Source organism: Haliaeetus leucocephalus, unplaced genomic scaffold (assembly GCF_000737465.1).
Source record: "Haliaeetus leucocephalus isolate CR32 unplaced genomic scaffold, Haliaeetus_leucocephalus-4.0 Scaffold858, whole genome shotgun sequence".
NCBI lineage: Eukaryota > Metazoa > Chordata > Aves > Accipitriformes > Accipitridae > Haliaeetus > Haliaeetus leucocephalus.
Window position 1 is genome coordinate 4,985,967 of NW_010973294.1, and position 14,904 is coordinate 5,000,870.

General features: G+C 35.1%; 1 protein-coding gene across 4 annotated transcripts in view; it reads left to right on the forward strand.

Moving 5' to 3' along the window:
• TCEA1 (transcription elongation factor A (SII), 1) overlaps positions 1-14,904 on the forward strand; it is a 30,418-nt gene that overhangs the window by 14,381 nt on the left and 1,133 nt on the right. For 2 of the 4 annotated variants that reach the window (XM_010582950.1, XM_010582949.1), the window contains exons 4-9: positions 6,601-6,688; positions 7,765-7,913; positions 9,637-9,693; positions 10,665-10,819; positions 12,705-12,851; positions 13,905-14,054. In XM_010582950.1, coding sequence (XP_010581252.1) covers positions 6,601-6,688; positions 7,765-7,913; positions 9,637-9,693; positions 10,665-10,819; positions 12,705-12,851; positions 13,905-14,054 — 746 coding nt within the window. Of the gene's footprint in view, positions 1-6,600; positions 6,689-7,764; positions 7,914-9,636; positions 9,694-10,664; positions 10,820-12,704; positions 12,852-13,904; positions 14,055-14,904 lie in introns of those variants that run through there. The other 2 variants (XM_010582952.1, XM_010582951.1) reach the window with 1 other exon arrangement.

Sequence of the window (14,904 nt, forward strand, 5' to 3'; positions counted from 1 at the left end):
CCCCGGAATTCTCAACTTTTGGGAGTGCCCTCGGATACTGCTTTTGGGGGGGTGAAGAGAGGGGCTAACCCTTCTGAATATTGCTGTCCTTTGAGCAAAGGAATTGCTATTTATTTATTAAGACAGTAAAAAATAGTCTTCTGTCTCTTTTTTTTTTTTTTTTTTTTTTTACACAATATCTTAAGTCAGTCAAACTTGTCTTAATATATTGTTGCTTATAGCTGACTGATCTTTAAGTGTTCAAACATTGTGAAACGCAGGGAGTATTATTCCTACCTGAGGACCAGAGGGTGTTCATGCTGTAGAAGTCTGGGATAAGTCCGTGGTGCCTGATGGTCACAGCAGGTCAATCTGGGTGTAGGCTGCTGCTGAAAGGGGTGGTCCTGGCTTCCCTTCTGCACAGGTGCCTCCTTGCTCCCTCCTGTGCTGCTACAACTAGTTCTCAAGTGGCTATCCAGGAGACCAGAGCTGGGAACTGACCAGTTGGAAACTAATTGTTTTGTTCATTTCTTCTGGCTTAAATTTCAACTGTATCAGTTTTTTGGCCCAACCTGTTTGCAGTTACTGTTTTCTGCACAGGGATTGCGGCAGTAACATACAGTTGGGCCAAGGTGGATCTTTCCCTTTTGACGGCTTGCTACATTCAGATTGTTTTAAGACAGTTGGGAGACTCTACCTAAAGCTGCTTGCATCAGGTGAAGTCAAACATGTGAGGAACTGGAAAGTAAATAGCAAATATTTGACATTAATCAGAACTGAATGCTTTCTTCTTGAGGCAGTGGGTATGTGACCTTTGCTCATGCTCTAATTTTTGTTACAGGGCAGATATTATTGCGTGTACATTATTGTGCCAGGTCTAGTGTGGTTGTACACTTACTGTATAAAATCAAATTATTCCTGAAAATACAGCACTACTTGTATTCAAAACTTAATGCAGTTAAATTCTCCTTGATTATAATGTAGACCTTATAATAAAGCATAGTAGGGCAAATGTTTCACCTCTCGTTTCACTGCTCAGTAATTCATTAGAACTTAAAATCTCATAACTGTGCAAGATAGGGTATCTGGGCTGCGTGAAATATGGGTGGGAATCTTACAAAGTACTCTTATTCTGTTTTATCATTAGTTTTGACTTTCTCAGAAGAATACGAAATACCGTATGTTGAGCTGCTTGAGAAATCAGTTTCGATTATGCTGTTTATAGTGCATGTAAAATGGTATGGATCAAAGATGGCAACAGAAGCGGACAGCTGTTAATCGTACCAAGCATTGTACTCAGAGATCTGAAGTCTTTGTGAGTTATTTTTATAAATGACATTTTGAATTTAGGCAAGAATTGTTGACTGTTTAGGCTGCACGTACTGTTTAAGTTCAATGCTATCAGAACTTAGTTTTAAGAATGCATGGGAAATGTGAGAAGAAATCAAAGTAGGGTTGTGAATCGCTAGATGTTTATAGCTTGACTAGAGCTATGCCAGGTTACCGAGGGATTTTTCAGGGGGGTCGGAAGCTGCCCAGCAGAGGGCTTGGCTTGCAAGCCTTGTCTGAAGTGATTCACTGAATGAGCCACAGTGGAAGATCGTTTTCAGATGTTGCTTGTCAGAACGTTAAACCACACAGCCGAGTTGGTCACAATTTGCATAAGGAAACAAATTCTGCTCTCAGAATAAGATACAGCTCAGTTATAACATGGGATTTGCAAATAACAATTGTTTTGCCAAGTAGCTGAGTATATAAGAGTATGCTATGCAGATAATGAATCTATGCATACCCATTTAGGTTACGAGGAGCGTTCCCTTATATTAAAAAACAACAAAAAAGTCCTTTAAGGAATTTAACATTCTCCATCACAAATAATTACTTACTGAACTCTAAGAGTGTACAGTGAAAAAGAATGTCCAGACCTCTAAGTAAACTTAACTCCAGTAAGTTTATGTACTGAACTGGAAATGCAGAATGATTGGACAATAATCATAACATTAAGTACAAGTGTGATCATCTATTGCCAGTACCGATAAAGGGGCCACAAACATTTTGAAATGCCTGTTTCAAAAAAGTTCATGCCTGAGTAATTTTATTTTAAAAGAATAAGTGCTCAATGTTGTCAAGAGAAGATAGCACCAGCCAAACTTCACAGAAGTGTTTTACTCAGATTACTTTGTTCATACAATCCTTTGTTATTTCAAACCTGGGTTTGATTCTACTGGAGCAAGCTGGTACAGTCTGGGACTATCTTACAGGTATGTTAATGCTGTCATTGGGTAAAGTTATTCAAGGACATCTAGTAACCTACTGGCTTTGCTCAAAAAAATTGTTGACAAAACAAGTTCCTAAATTACAGTCTAATAGTATTTAAGAGTGTTGTTTACTATTGATAAGAAGAATACATGTCTCTTATAAGATATCAAGTAGAATCAAGTGCAGAAATAATTGCAGTAGGTTCATTTCCGTATCAAGTATGAGCTGTGGAAATCACGTCCTGTCAAATGTGTATTTGGAACTGTTCCATGTACTGTTAGTACATCAATAACTTGTTAGGATTATCAGTGGAGGGATAATAACACATGATGCAAATTACATCATACTGTATAGGAGAAAAACATATACAGCGAAAAATTTAATGTGTCATGCTTTTGTCACTTATGATAAAAAAATCCTTAAAAAGGGCAAACAGTTAATTATTTTATTGTTTATAGATTTTAGATATTATTCCTCCCTATGCTACTACTAGGAAGAAGCTTTTCTGATTTTACCTTCATGTCTTACTGCATCTTGCAGAGGAATTGCTGACAAGTGTAGCTGCTTGTGCAACTCAAGATTATTTTGGTCAGGGTCTAGAAAATAGGGCCTAAAGACTTATTAAATATGAGGGTCATTGTTAAATTAAAGACTATGCCATCTGGTACCTATTCTCATATCTCTCTCCTTTAACTTATTTAAACTGAATACTTGGAAAACTTTCCAAATTTGGTGGTGATATCTGAATCAGTAACATGCAAGAACCCACTAAATTAAATTCTCATGTGCTTCCAGGGAATAACTAGCCACCTTTCTTTAACATTTCTGAAAAATTCTTACTTTAAAAAATCTCATCATTTAAAGTTAATTTTATAAATTAATAACATTATATCTTCATTTTTTTTTCTTGTTACTAGCAAATGTCTTGTTAACTTATAATATAATTAGAAGAATCTACGATGAAGCTGTTAATGACTTCTAACATTCAGATTAATTATGTTATCTCTGGCCATATATTATTACATTAAAATTTTTGTTCTGGTAACAAAGAACACTGTCATGTCATGTTTTACCCTGGAGAGATTATTTTGCTGGAAAGGGTACAAGTATCTTTCAAATTAATTGCAAGTCCCAGATAGAAACTGCAGTGCAGCAGTGAGAATTTGATAGTCTTTTTCCAATGGCTAATAGTCAATTTATGTTACTAGCTTGTTCTTTGTATTTTAAAGAAGCATTAATATAGATTAGCTTATGTTATTTAAAAAAAAAGCTTAAAGGTTTTTTGTTTATGGCCTTCAGAAGCTGCAATAGCTAAAACTGTGAAGTTACAGTTTTCAATCCTAAAATTGAGACAATTTCAATTTGTTTCTGAAAAAAAGTTTTGGTAAGTTTTAATAGCTGTATGAAGTTGAAAAAGTAATTGTGCCTCTTTAAAGCAACTTGTAATTTATATTATATAAATATTACGATGTTCTGTAGACTTCCTGATGTGAATCACTTGCTCAATGGAATTTTTAAATATCTTTTACAGAAGGGCCATTTCTTCCATCTTAATTTGTTAGAATTTCTGCGGTTGGTTGTAGTTCCTGTTAGCTGTCATTCTTCCTTTGCACTAGAGTCTGGCCATTGCATGTAAATTAAGTTGATTAGTAGAGACTTCTAGTTTCTCAAGGATAACATTTTTTCCTTTCCCCAGAGGATAGTTGAAACGCTGTCTAGCAGGCTGTTAATTGCATTGTTTGTCAGTATGGTATTTAATAAAATAAGAAATACCTATTAATGTGTGAGTTTAAGAATAAATACTGCTTGACACTGGATCTCTTCTCCTTGATGCTTAACAATTTATGATCCATAAGAGTGAATGACTTTAAATGCTTAGGAGAGTATTTCAAGCAAACAGAGAATATTGTTAACTTTATTTTCAGATTTCTGAAACTGGATTAAACAAAAGTATCTATAAACTCTTAAGTGATGAAAGAAGTTGTAGTTTTGAAGACATATTTGCTGAAGATGGTCCAGTTGTCTCAGCTGCTGAAGTTTGACCTTGGTTTGACACATGCTTGCACAGACTGGTCTGCAGGTGTAGGAAGAACTGTGCTTTTATCTCTTGCTTTGTCCCTGTGCCTCACCTATCCCCTGCCCTCCATAAGTGAAAGAAGCAGTCGGGGTATTGGCAGATGTTCTCAGGTGCCTGCCATCTCTGATGAAGTGGTGCTGCACTAAATGGAAGTGTTTGATAAACTAAAACTAGGTGCCAAATACACATGGCAGTGTATTTGATGCAAAATAAGTGGGAGTTACCTAGGTCAGGTCTGAATTTGACAACTTGTGTTCCAGAAAAAAATACGGACGTAAATGGGCTGAAGCAGAGCTCAGCTCGATAAGGCAGCTGTGCTGCTTTGCAGAACCTGAGCTGTACCCCAAGATACCTGTTTGATCTATCAGTTTGTCTTAAACCCTCCGACAAAAATGATTATGTAGTTAAAAAATGATGAGGGTAAATGAGATTACATGCATATTTAGAATATTTTAAAAAATTATATATCATGTAAGCATTTGTTGCCATAGAGAGTAGTCAGTCATGTGAATATGCATGTTAAAAATGGGATTTGTTTTCTTTCTCTTAGTATTGTGTACTTTAGGTGTCATAGCAAAGAACTTCTGTGATCCAGCCTCGTTTACTTTCTTAGTGATATTACTTTTTTATAAATAATAGTTGATGTGTTGACACCTTTATTAGGATTTTTTTGAATTACACCTTTAGCTTATTAAAGACAATCAGTCCAAGCGTATCATCTACTGTGTTTAATTATCCTTTTTAATGGAGAAATTTATCAAGGATTGAATACAAAGTTAAAAGCAATGGCTGGGGAAATCACTAAAGTTTTAAGCTCTTGAAGGCTGGGAAGATATTCTGGAGTAGTATCTTTGTGTGCTTGCCTGGTTCCTATACTGTTTTGTAGGCATCTGTTTTTAGGTACAGCCGCAGGCAGAATAGTAGATGGGTGCTTCATCTGATCCAGTATGGCTGTCTCTGGTCTCCTCTTATAATGATGATGATTTTTTTAATGAAGTGATATTCGATTTGATAAATTCCTTAACTCAAAAATTAAGGAAAGGATCAAAATCCTGTCCAGTCTAATATATTTTCTGTGTAGCTTTAAATGAAATTGTTCCTATTAAAAATAAGCCAGTACAGTAGTTTTCTACTCTCTAGGGAAAAAAAAAAAAGCTCAGTGCTAGAATGAGACCTGAATTTGTGTGTTTCATACCACCAAGTTCCCCTGGGAAATGTGGGGATGGGGGTCTTCTGGAAATGAGGATACTTTTACATACTTAAACAAGGATTTGGATACCTAGTTCAGGACATATTCATGGGAAAGACTGAGCCTTATCAGATTTCCCTCCTTTTCTTGGTCTGTTTTTAGTTCTTTTTAAAGTTTGTAATAGATGCCTATCCCAATAATATAGTCTATGGATTTAGAAGTGTAATGGCAGCTTTATGAGGGCTTAGAGAGAGGAATTCACAAAATCTGTCAGTGAGTGATACCAGTCTCTCTAGGCTTTCTCTGTAGGCAGTGGAGAGAGTCAGCCTTTCTAGAGAGCTAATCAAAGCAGAAGTTCCATTTAGCCATTCTGAATTCCTCTTTACCATAGAAGGGTGTATGTGTTCTCGCTAGGCTAAAGCTAAATGTTGTGATTGCCCCTTTTAATAAAGGCTTTCATCTTTATTCTTTATAAAATCATCATTAAATGTAGCCTGTATGAGGAAGGCAAATTCAAATATTTTTAAATGCTAAGGCAAATAATTTAAGAGCCATCACAGAAAATACTATGTGCACGTCTGGAAAACTTCAAAAGCATATGAAAATGTTCTTTATAATTTTTGGCAGCCATGGTAGCTTTCATACCACAGTTTCATTTGGTTCAGTCCTTTAGTAGAAATTCTATGAATATAATAAAAAAGAATGACATGCTTTTAGTAGGAACTTGTATTTAAAACATGGAAGACAAACTCTAGAGACTTGATGCAGTAGTTTAAGAAGTTATTGTCTCCCTCATGCAGCAGAGTTGGCAAAAATAAATCATAAAAGTCTACATTTTCATCATGTCTTCACTGCCAGTTTAAACAGATGCTGGACTTGACTCAAAGGATCTGAAGTGTTGTCATACTTTCCATTTGCTGGGTTGGGGAGGGTGTTGGGGAGTGGAAGGCTGTACTGCAAGAGAAGGTCAAAGCAGAGAGTGGGAGCTGATAGCATTTCCAACTGGTTCAGGAGAAATCATCAAAGATATTTTACCGCTGCTTTAAATTGGTTGCTATTTCTGGTTAAAAGAGTTTCTTGTGTTTTGTATTTCCAGATGGACCTTCAACTGATAAAGATTCTGAAGAAAAGAAAAAGGAGTCTGCATCTTCCTCACAAAACAGCCCTGAAGCAAGAGAAGAAAGGTGCTTAATTCTTCATGAGTATTCAAATAATCTCACTCAGTGTAAATTAGGTAAATTAGGTAAATTAACATTTAACTATTTGGTCCAAATTTGTCATATTTGAGACAGCTTCCACGTTCTTTTCTGAAATACATGGAGTTGTACAAGAAATGGTGTGTTGTTAGGGAAGTAAGTCCTGCTGCTGCTGCCATTAAAAAAAGATGAAAGCCACAGGTCAAGATATGGCCAGAGGAGTTATTGTTTATTTTGTCTGTCTCATCTGTCAAATATTTCTTCTTCTCTCAATACTAGCACTGAGCTTTGAGAACTGTAAAACAACTTTCAGTAACAGCTTTGTGGTAATTGTATATGTTAGAGGTTTAGAATACTTCTTTTGTCTGTTAGCTTTCATGTTTAATAAGCCATCTCATTCTGCACTTTTTTTGGTAAACACAAAATATATGTTATCAGAAAAATGAGCCCATGTTAATGACACTATAGGAGCTGAAGAACATTTGCAAAATGGTATCTGCAAGCCCATTTCTTCTATATGTTTCTGGTTCTAGTGAATCTGTTTCCAGCAGCCATTTTCAAATTTAAATTTAACCTCTAACCATTTGTCCTGATGCAGGCTGAAAACTTCTTGGTTTACAGTTTGCAAAGCTATGTTAATTGTTTGTTTGTGATCAAGGTACCATGTCAGTACAGGAAGCAGACTGAAAGCAATGCATTCCCTGCAGACTGAATGTTAGTGTGATGCATCTTCACTGTTTTTTAAAGTAAAGTTCCATAGGAGGAAAAAAAAAAACCATTTCATGTTAATGTAGAGAACTGAGAATTAAAACTTATATGCCACATAATGGAATGAAATACTTGCTGTGTCTCTATTGTGTGGAATACCCTGGTGAATATTCTAAAGACACTTTTAAAATTGTATTGACTCTAGAGCTATAAGTAGCTTTACAAAGGTGGCCTGTGTTCTTTTTTTGGAATACCATCAAATAGATATAGCAAAAGACCTGTGTTTTGCCCTGGAACAAAGTTATTTGAAGAGGGGGAAAAACATTAATATTAGTTTTCTTTTTGCCTTTTTTTAGCAGTTCAAGTAGCAATTCCAGCAGCAGGAAGGAGGAGGGTAGTGCTCCCTCAAATTCTTTCATCCCTTCTTTTCCCCGGGCTCCAAGCACTTCGGATTCTGTACGAGTGAAATGTAGAGAAATGCTCTCTGCAGCTCTCAGAACAGGAGGTGAGCTTTGTAGACTATATTTTGAAGTTTAACTATTTCCTTCTTCCGTATTTCAGTCCTTCCCACTCTATTTTTCTCCTGCCCTGTAGGGTGGAATAAACCTTGTTTATCTCCATTTGTGTGTATATACCCATAGGCCAGTTCACCTGAGTTGCAAGTAATGAGTAACCTTGACAGCATGGGAATGTACTGAAATACATTTTTGTTGCTGATGATGTGGGATGTTTTGTGGCTTCTGTTCATCTGATATCTTGCCTACAGTGGAACTGCTTTTCAGGAGGTTATTACCTCCTTAATGCCTCATTTAAATCTTTTTGTGGAAGCTGCTATTTTTGTCTTATCTCTGACTGAGAGTGCCATTATATACATACCTGCCTTTTTTACATAGAGATCCTGTGGGCCTTCAGATTTGGATTTTCGAAGTCTGCCTTTCTGTTTTGATTTAATCTTGAAGTTTCATTGAGATACTCGCAGTAAGAGAGTCTTGCATCGCTGTATCTTCATGCCTTTTGGGCATCTGTAAATTCCTTGACTGGTGGTTTTTTTTCTCTTTCCTCTTTATGTACAGTTGGGTGTCTTTAAACTGACAAATTGAATGATATGATAGATAAGGAGCAAACTAAAAGTTGAACTCCTCAGAATGACCTGAATTTTTCTTGTGGCTCCTTCTCTTCTACCTGAACTTATGACCCAGCTCCTGTTCCTCTGTTCTTAGCTTAGTGTAACCTGACTCAGTGTAAGCAGATTTCTGAATCATCTGTTTTTACCCCTTCACTCTTTTATTCTTTCTTTTAATTCACATAAATTCAGATACAGACAGTAATCAAAGCTGACTAACGACCATGAATTTATGGTCCTCTGGATATGTAGTTCATAGACTTCTAAAATAATTTGTGACCAGAAAGTTGCATATAGCATCTTAGTATTCATAATTCTATGCATTCTTAATTTTAGCTAGTTTTCCAAAAACTCTTTTTGCTATGTTACTTTGTACAGCACATATTAACTGATCATCCATGGGTTGAATGCCAATCTGAATAGGTTATTTTCTGGTTTTATGGCTTTCTGCATGAGATCGAAGGAGAAATGGTGTTTGGATTACTCATTGAAGTACACCCATGTTAAAATGAGAAGGAGGAAAACACATACTGTATCTAATTTGTCCTAAGCTATCTTGGAAAGGCAGCTGTCTTTGAGTAAGGGTTTTGGTCAGAAACAGTGAACAATTATCTTGAGACATTTTAGGTCAAGTGTTGCATTGTCTTCAAGATTGCTATGGTTTATTTCTTCTAATTTACATGTCTTATGACACATCTCTGCTTTGCATTTTTTTTAAAATATCTAATAATACGTTTTCTGTTATTTAATTACTATGTTTCTAATGAAATCTTTCTCGTGCATGCATGCAAAACCTTAATTGCTTATGCTTGTATTGCGTGGACTGGAAGAATTGTTGAAACACAATACAAAATGTTTTCTTTTTATAATAGTCTATTCTATACACAAATATGCTGTGGAGATGGGTATTTGCCAAGCCTATTAGAATATTGAAAAGTTTTGAAAGGATAAGTATACAGTAAATTAAGCTTTCCTATACAAAAGGAAAATTCACTACAGTTGTTTCATAACTTGCTGAGTTTCGGAGTTTTGAGTGGGCTCTCAGGGGTCTAGAACACTGATGAGATTGTCAGGTTGCTAATACTTTAATATTTGTTTTCCTCAGATGATTACATTGCTATTGGTGCTGATGAGGAAGAGCTGGGTTCTCAGATTGAAGAAGATATCCTTTGTTGTACATCTATGTGCTCTAGAACAAGAGTATTTTTTAAAAGCATTGATAATATTAAAATAAATTACCTTGATTTATATATTGAATATTTTTAAATTTCATTTCAAACAAAATAGCAAACGGTTCAACACATCAGTGCAGAAATGTAGTGTTTAAAAAAACCAGCACGACCTAAATTATTTGCTTTAAAACATGTACGAATGTGCGTAGGTGAGTGTGTGTGGGTTTTTTTCAGTTCAGTATGTTTTCCTTGCAGCAACAACATTATGTCTTACTGAAGCATTCTGACATAAAATGCTGGGCTCTTCTATGTTATTTTTAAGTCTTTTCTTGTTAACAGTTTTAATCTTTTTCTAATGTCTTTATTTCATTTTCCACAAGTTTCTATTTCTAAATGAATTTGGAATTTTCAACAGGGTCGTTCTGATAGCAGTGTTTGAATAGTTACAGAGCAGAGGTCTGAGCTGCTTTTTATTTTAGGGGTTTTGTTTGGGGGGGGTGATAAGCATAGAAATAGTCTAAGCTTCATGATTCTAACTTGCCAATGTCCTTCAGTAATTACAGTCAGCCACTGTTCCTGTTAAGGAATTTCCTGTTTCTGTTGCAAACCCTGTTTTAAGATTCTGATAGTGAGCTGCCAGTGTTTGAATATTTGGTTTAGATATCAATTAATACTCAGGATGAGGCCAAGGAACTGGAGAGAAATTTATGGGTGACTTTTCACAATTTCAGTTGAGATCCTATTACCCAAAAATTCACATTTCACTGACCATGTGCTAGACTATGATTAGACTTCAGAAGACGTGAAGTCTGCTATGTTGAACAGGAAAGTAACTGTTGGTTGAGGTGGGGGGAAGGACTTGATCAACACTGGAGAAGTACATTGCTTTAGAAAAGTTGACCCCCAAAATGAATCCTTTCTGTTTTACTTGTTAATGTTTTGTTCCTTAAATCCAATGCACCTATCTTTCAAGAATTAAAAAACACTGATATGAAATACAAAAATAGGGTACGAAGTAGAATAGCGAATCTCAAGGATGCAAAGAATCCTAACCTAAGGAAAAATGTGTTATGTGGGAACATTCCTCCTGACAAGTTTGCCAAAATGACAGCAGAGGTAAGTAAAGCATAGGTCTTGAACTATTTCCCTGTTGAACTTACATCCTGGCCTGTATTTATTAGCCGTAAAAATAATTTATGTAAGCTGCCCGCACTTTTGAAAGACTGTGGCTTGCAGTCTGAATTACAAGGCTGTGTTGGAGCAGAGGGAATCAAAGTGGTGCCTGTTAATGGTTCCTAAATATCTGATTTTGTCTGTAAGTCAGAAGGCAGGTAAGCTGTTGCATGTAAATTTCCTGAAACACTGTATGTTGTGCCGTTTTTAAAAGGCCACATGATATATCAGTGATAGTTTTTTAAGTTTAGGAAGATGCAAATATGACTGTGTAGTGACTCCAAGCTGCTTACCCATTCACCTTTCTGGATATGTAAGTTAGCCTGTCTTCCCATTTGTTTTCCAAATGCTAACCTCTGCTGTTATACTTCTATGCAAGGTATAGCACTGTGGTTTTAAAGATCAGTCCATCTCCTGTTGGCATTTTCAGTGTTTATTTAAAGCTTATCTCTTGAATCTATCTCTTGAATACTTAAAGTGATTTTGAAAGAAACTCTTAACAATAAACAGAAAAAGCCATAAATGATAGGGGAAAGAAGCTAGGAGAATTGCCCTTTAAATCAAATTAAATTTATGTTATTGAAAGAACATTTTGGACACTTGAATAGAAATTACCATTCAGATGTCCATTGTCTTTACAAATCAAAATAAATCTGGGAAGTCAAATGAAAAATAAGATTTTATGGGAGAGAAAAACAAAAGCATGCTTAACATCTGGTTTCAGTTTTGTAGTTCTGCTTGTATGTGTTGGATTCTGCCCCCCAAATCAGGTATAAAGGAGTATCTTGGAGACTGAAAGAAATTAAATTTACGATCAATTAATGAAAATCATAATTAGCTTTATTCTAAAGGAAAGTTTTTTGAGTTTTGTGTTTTTTCTTTCTATAGGTTTACATAGAGGTTAGGGCAAACAGGCTGATAAAGGAAGGTGTAAAGAAAAGTAGATTGTATCTTCAGTACATACTTTGAGGGGTTTTTTTTTTTGTTCTACACGTGTGTATGCACAAACATATGTTTTGTGTAGTCCAGTGCCCGTTCTTTGTTTCAGTTAATGCCTTGGATTAAAATTTTAATGGCTAAAAAACCTCTTAGTGTTAAGATTACTTCTAAAGTGAAACAACAGTAATACAAGATTAGCATTCCACATCTATATGGGATCTGAAGTAAAACTTTATTGAACAAAAATGGAACAACTTATTTTTGCTGTGCACACTTGATTACTATACATTGTGGAGATCCTGCACACTGAACTGTTTTAAAGGAAAAAGAAAATTGGTCAACCTGAGCTCTTCGGTTAGTGTTTTGAAACTAAGTGTATATGACTTCTGGTAACATATGGTAAATTATGGCTATACTGTATTTCTCAGTACAAATATGGAAACAGTCAAAATAGTATAAATTTTTCCTATAATAATCTTCTGTAGGTCAATGAGATAATTATGCAAGGATCTAACCTAGGGAGAGGATCTTTTTCTTTCTCTCTGGAGAACTTTTAAGTCCTCTTCTACCTTGTCTCTGTATTACATTTCTGAATTTCAGCAGTGCATTTGCATCAAAGTTTCTAGGTGTTTGATATTATAACTTTTACTGTTGTTATTTTTTTCAGCTGTGTTTAAAAAAAAAACCAAAACATTTTTAACTTGTAGCTTCAGTGCTGTGAAATATCCCAACTTAAGTCTTGTAAAATTAAAAATGTGTAGAATTACTTTGCCCTCCAATGGAGTTGTTGTTCATGGTTTCTGAATAAAAAATGGGCTCGCACAGTGGTAATGACTTGTTTAAAACTAAAACTTTGTAGTAAATTCTGTCTGTTCTTCACCCATAACAGGAAATGGCAAGTGATGAGCTGAAAGAAATGCGCAAAAATCTGACCAAAGAAGCTATCAGAGAGCATCAGATGGCGAAAACAGGAGGTACCCAAACTGATCTGTTTACATGTGGCAAGTGCAAAAAGAAGAACTGTACATACACCCAGGTACATGGTTATTCAGACTCTTCATTTTCCTTTTCAAAGCTTAAGTCCTATATAAAGATTGTCAGAGAAAAAAGTTTTAATTACAAAATGAACTTTTAACACAATGCTAACAAATTGCAAAGTATGTGAAGACAGTTGGATCTACTTAGGTGTGCTTACGTAAAGAACGTTTGTTGTAATAATTTACCAAAGATTTTATGTAAATCCAAGCTGAGTAGCTATATAGCCTGAAACGTCAAGTTTCTTTTCAATGCTGAGTTTTTGCTAATTCTTATTACATCTTATTAGTATGGTTTTATGTGGAGGAGAGCTAGTTTACTGTTTTTAATGTGTGTAAACTTTTCTTTACAGAGGGAATAAAGAGCAGAAAATAATGATACATACTTATAAAGTATATATACATATATATTTTTTTATGTATATATAATCTACAATTTGACTAAGAGTAGACCCTGATTTACAATCATTCCTACAACCTTTTTCTATTTTAATTAGGAACTATGTGCAAAAAGGGCTTTAATTTGTTTAGCAGTTCTTCAAAGCATGTAATTTTGATCATAGGACAGGTGCATTTATAATTTAATATTTTATATCAGGTGCTTTAAGTAGAAAGCTGTTTTTCAATCATGAGACTTTTAAGCTATTGCATCAGTAAATGCATGTAAAGCTGTACTGAACAGGGACATGGTTTAATGGTGGGCTTGGCAGTGCTAGCTTAATGGTTGGACTTTATGAACTTAAAGGTCTTTTCCAACCTAAATGATGAACCTGTAGTTTTACTGCAGAATCTTTTCCTAGAAGTATGTACACGGTTTCTATGCTGAAGTCGATATTTTAGTGCTATTAAGTATGTCAAAACATAAGTTTATGATTGTTTTATAGTCTAGACAAAAAAAACAGTTTCAATTGATATGGAAAGTTAACTTGTATTTTTATCTAAATGTGTTTCCTTAATTTTAAACTTTGATTTTAAACATTTACATTGAATGCATGCTAACAAAATTTGAAGACACTAATTTTCCTTTTCCGCTCTGGCCCTTGCCTTTGCCAAAGGTTCAAACTCGCAGTGCTGATGAACCCATGACAACATTTGTTGTCTGTAATGAATGTGGAAACAGATGGAAGGTAAGACTGTTAGACTGCTCTGCATATTTGATAGCAGGGAGCCAGGCTGTGTGCTTAATTTTGGTTTACAGTAAATGACAAATGAGTTTCTGTTGACTTTTGGGTATTTCTCAGGCCATGAATGATATTACATGTTGGTATTGTGAAATAGCTTTAGGTTAGATAAATATTTTTGACTGAAGGTGTGAGATCACACAAGTAGGGTGGTAGCAAAGGAGAAGTCAGGACATTGCCTTATTCCTTGTGACATTTAGTTACAGTACTGCTTTGCCATACAAAATAGTGGCAAGTTAGTTACTGTGTTTTCTCTTTCGTCATCCAAAGATAGTCTAACAATTTTTAATCTCTGCTTTGATGAGTGGAATAGGCCTTTTTAGACCTTTTGGTGTTGTTTTTTCTGAGGTTTTTTTTTGCTACTCTGTAAAGAAGAGGGGATAAAAGAAAAAGATGACTGCTGCCGCATTCCTGTGTCAGGATAAGTGTAGGGCAGTGATAACTCGATTTAATTTTTTTTTTTTAAGTTCAGGAAATGGAAATTTAAAAAGCTTCTGAGGAACACTGGTAGTCCAATAAAGTGGACAAACACTGAAATGAAGGCCTGTAAAATTTACAACTTAAGATGTGATAGCATGCAAGATGAAGCATGGTACCGTCATTCTGTTATTTTTCTGTATTAAGAATGCTGCAGCTCTGTAGAAGCGTGTTGCATAGCATACATTAAGATTACTGCATTAAAAAAATTTATTTTATGCATCTTGTTTTGCATATCTTATTACTGAATATTGTTCAAATCTATACTCCAAGATACCCAAATAATTTATAAAGCTTAGAAAATCTTTGATGCAGTACCTGGAAAAGTTAATTTGTCCTTAAAACCTTCTGTAAGGTGATGGTTACAAAAGTGTCCATATAAAGATGCTTGAGTGAA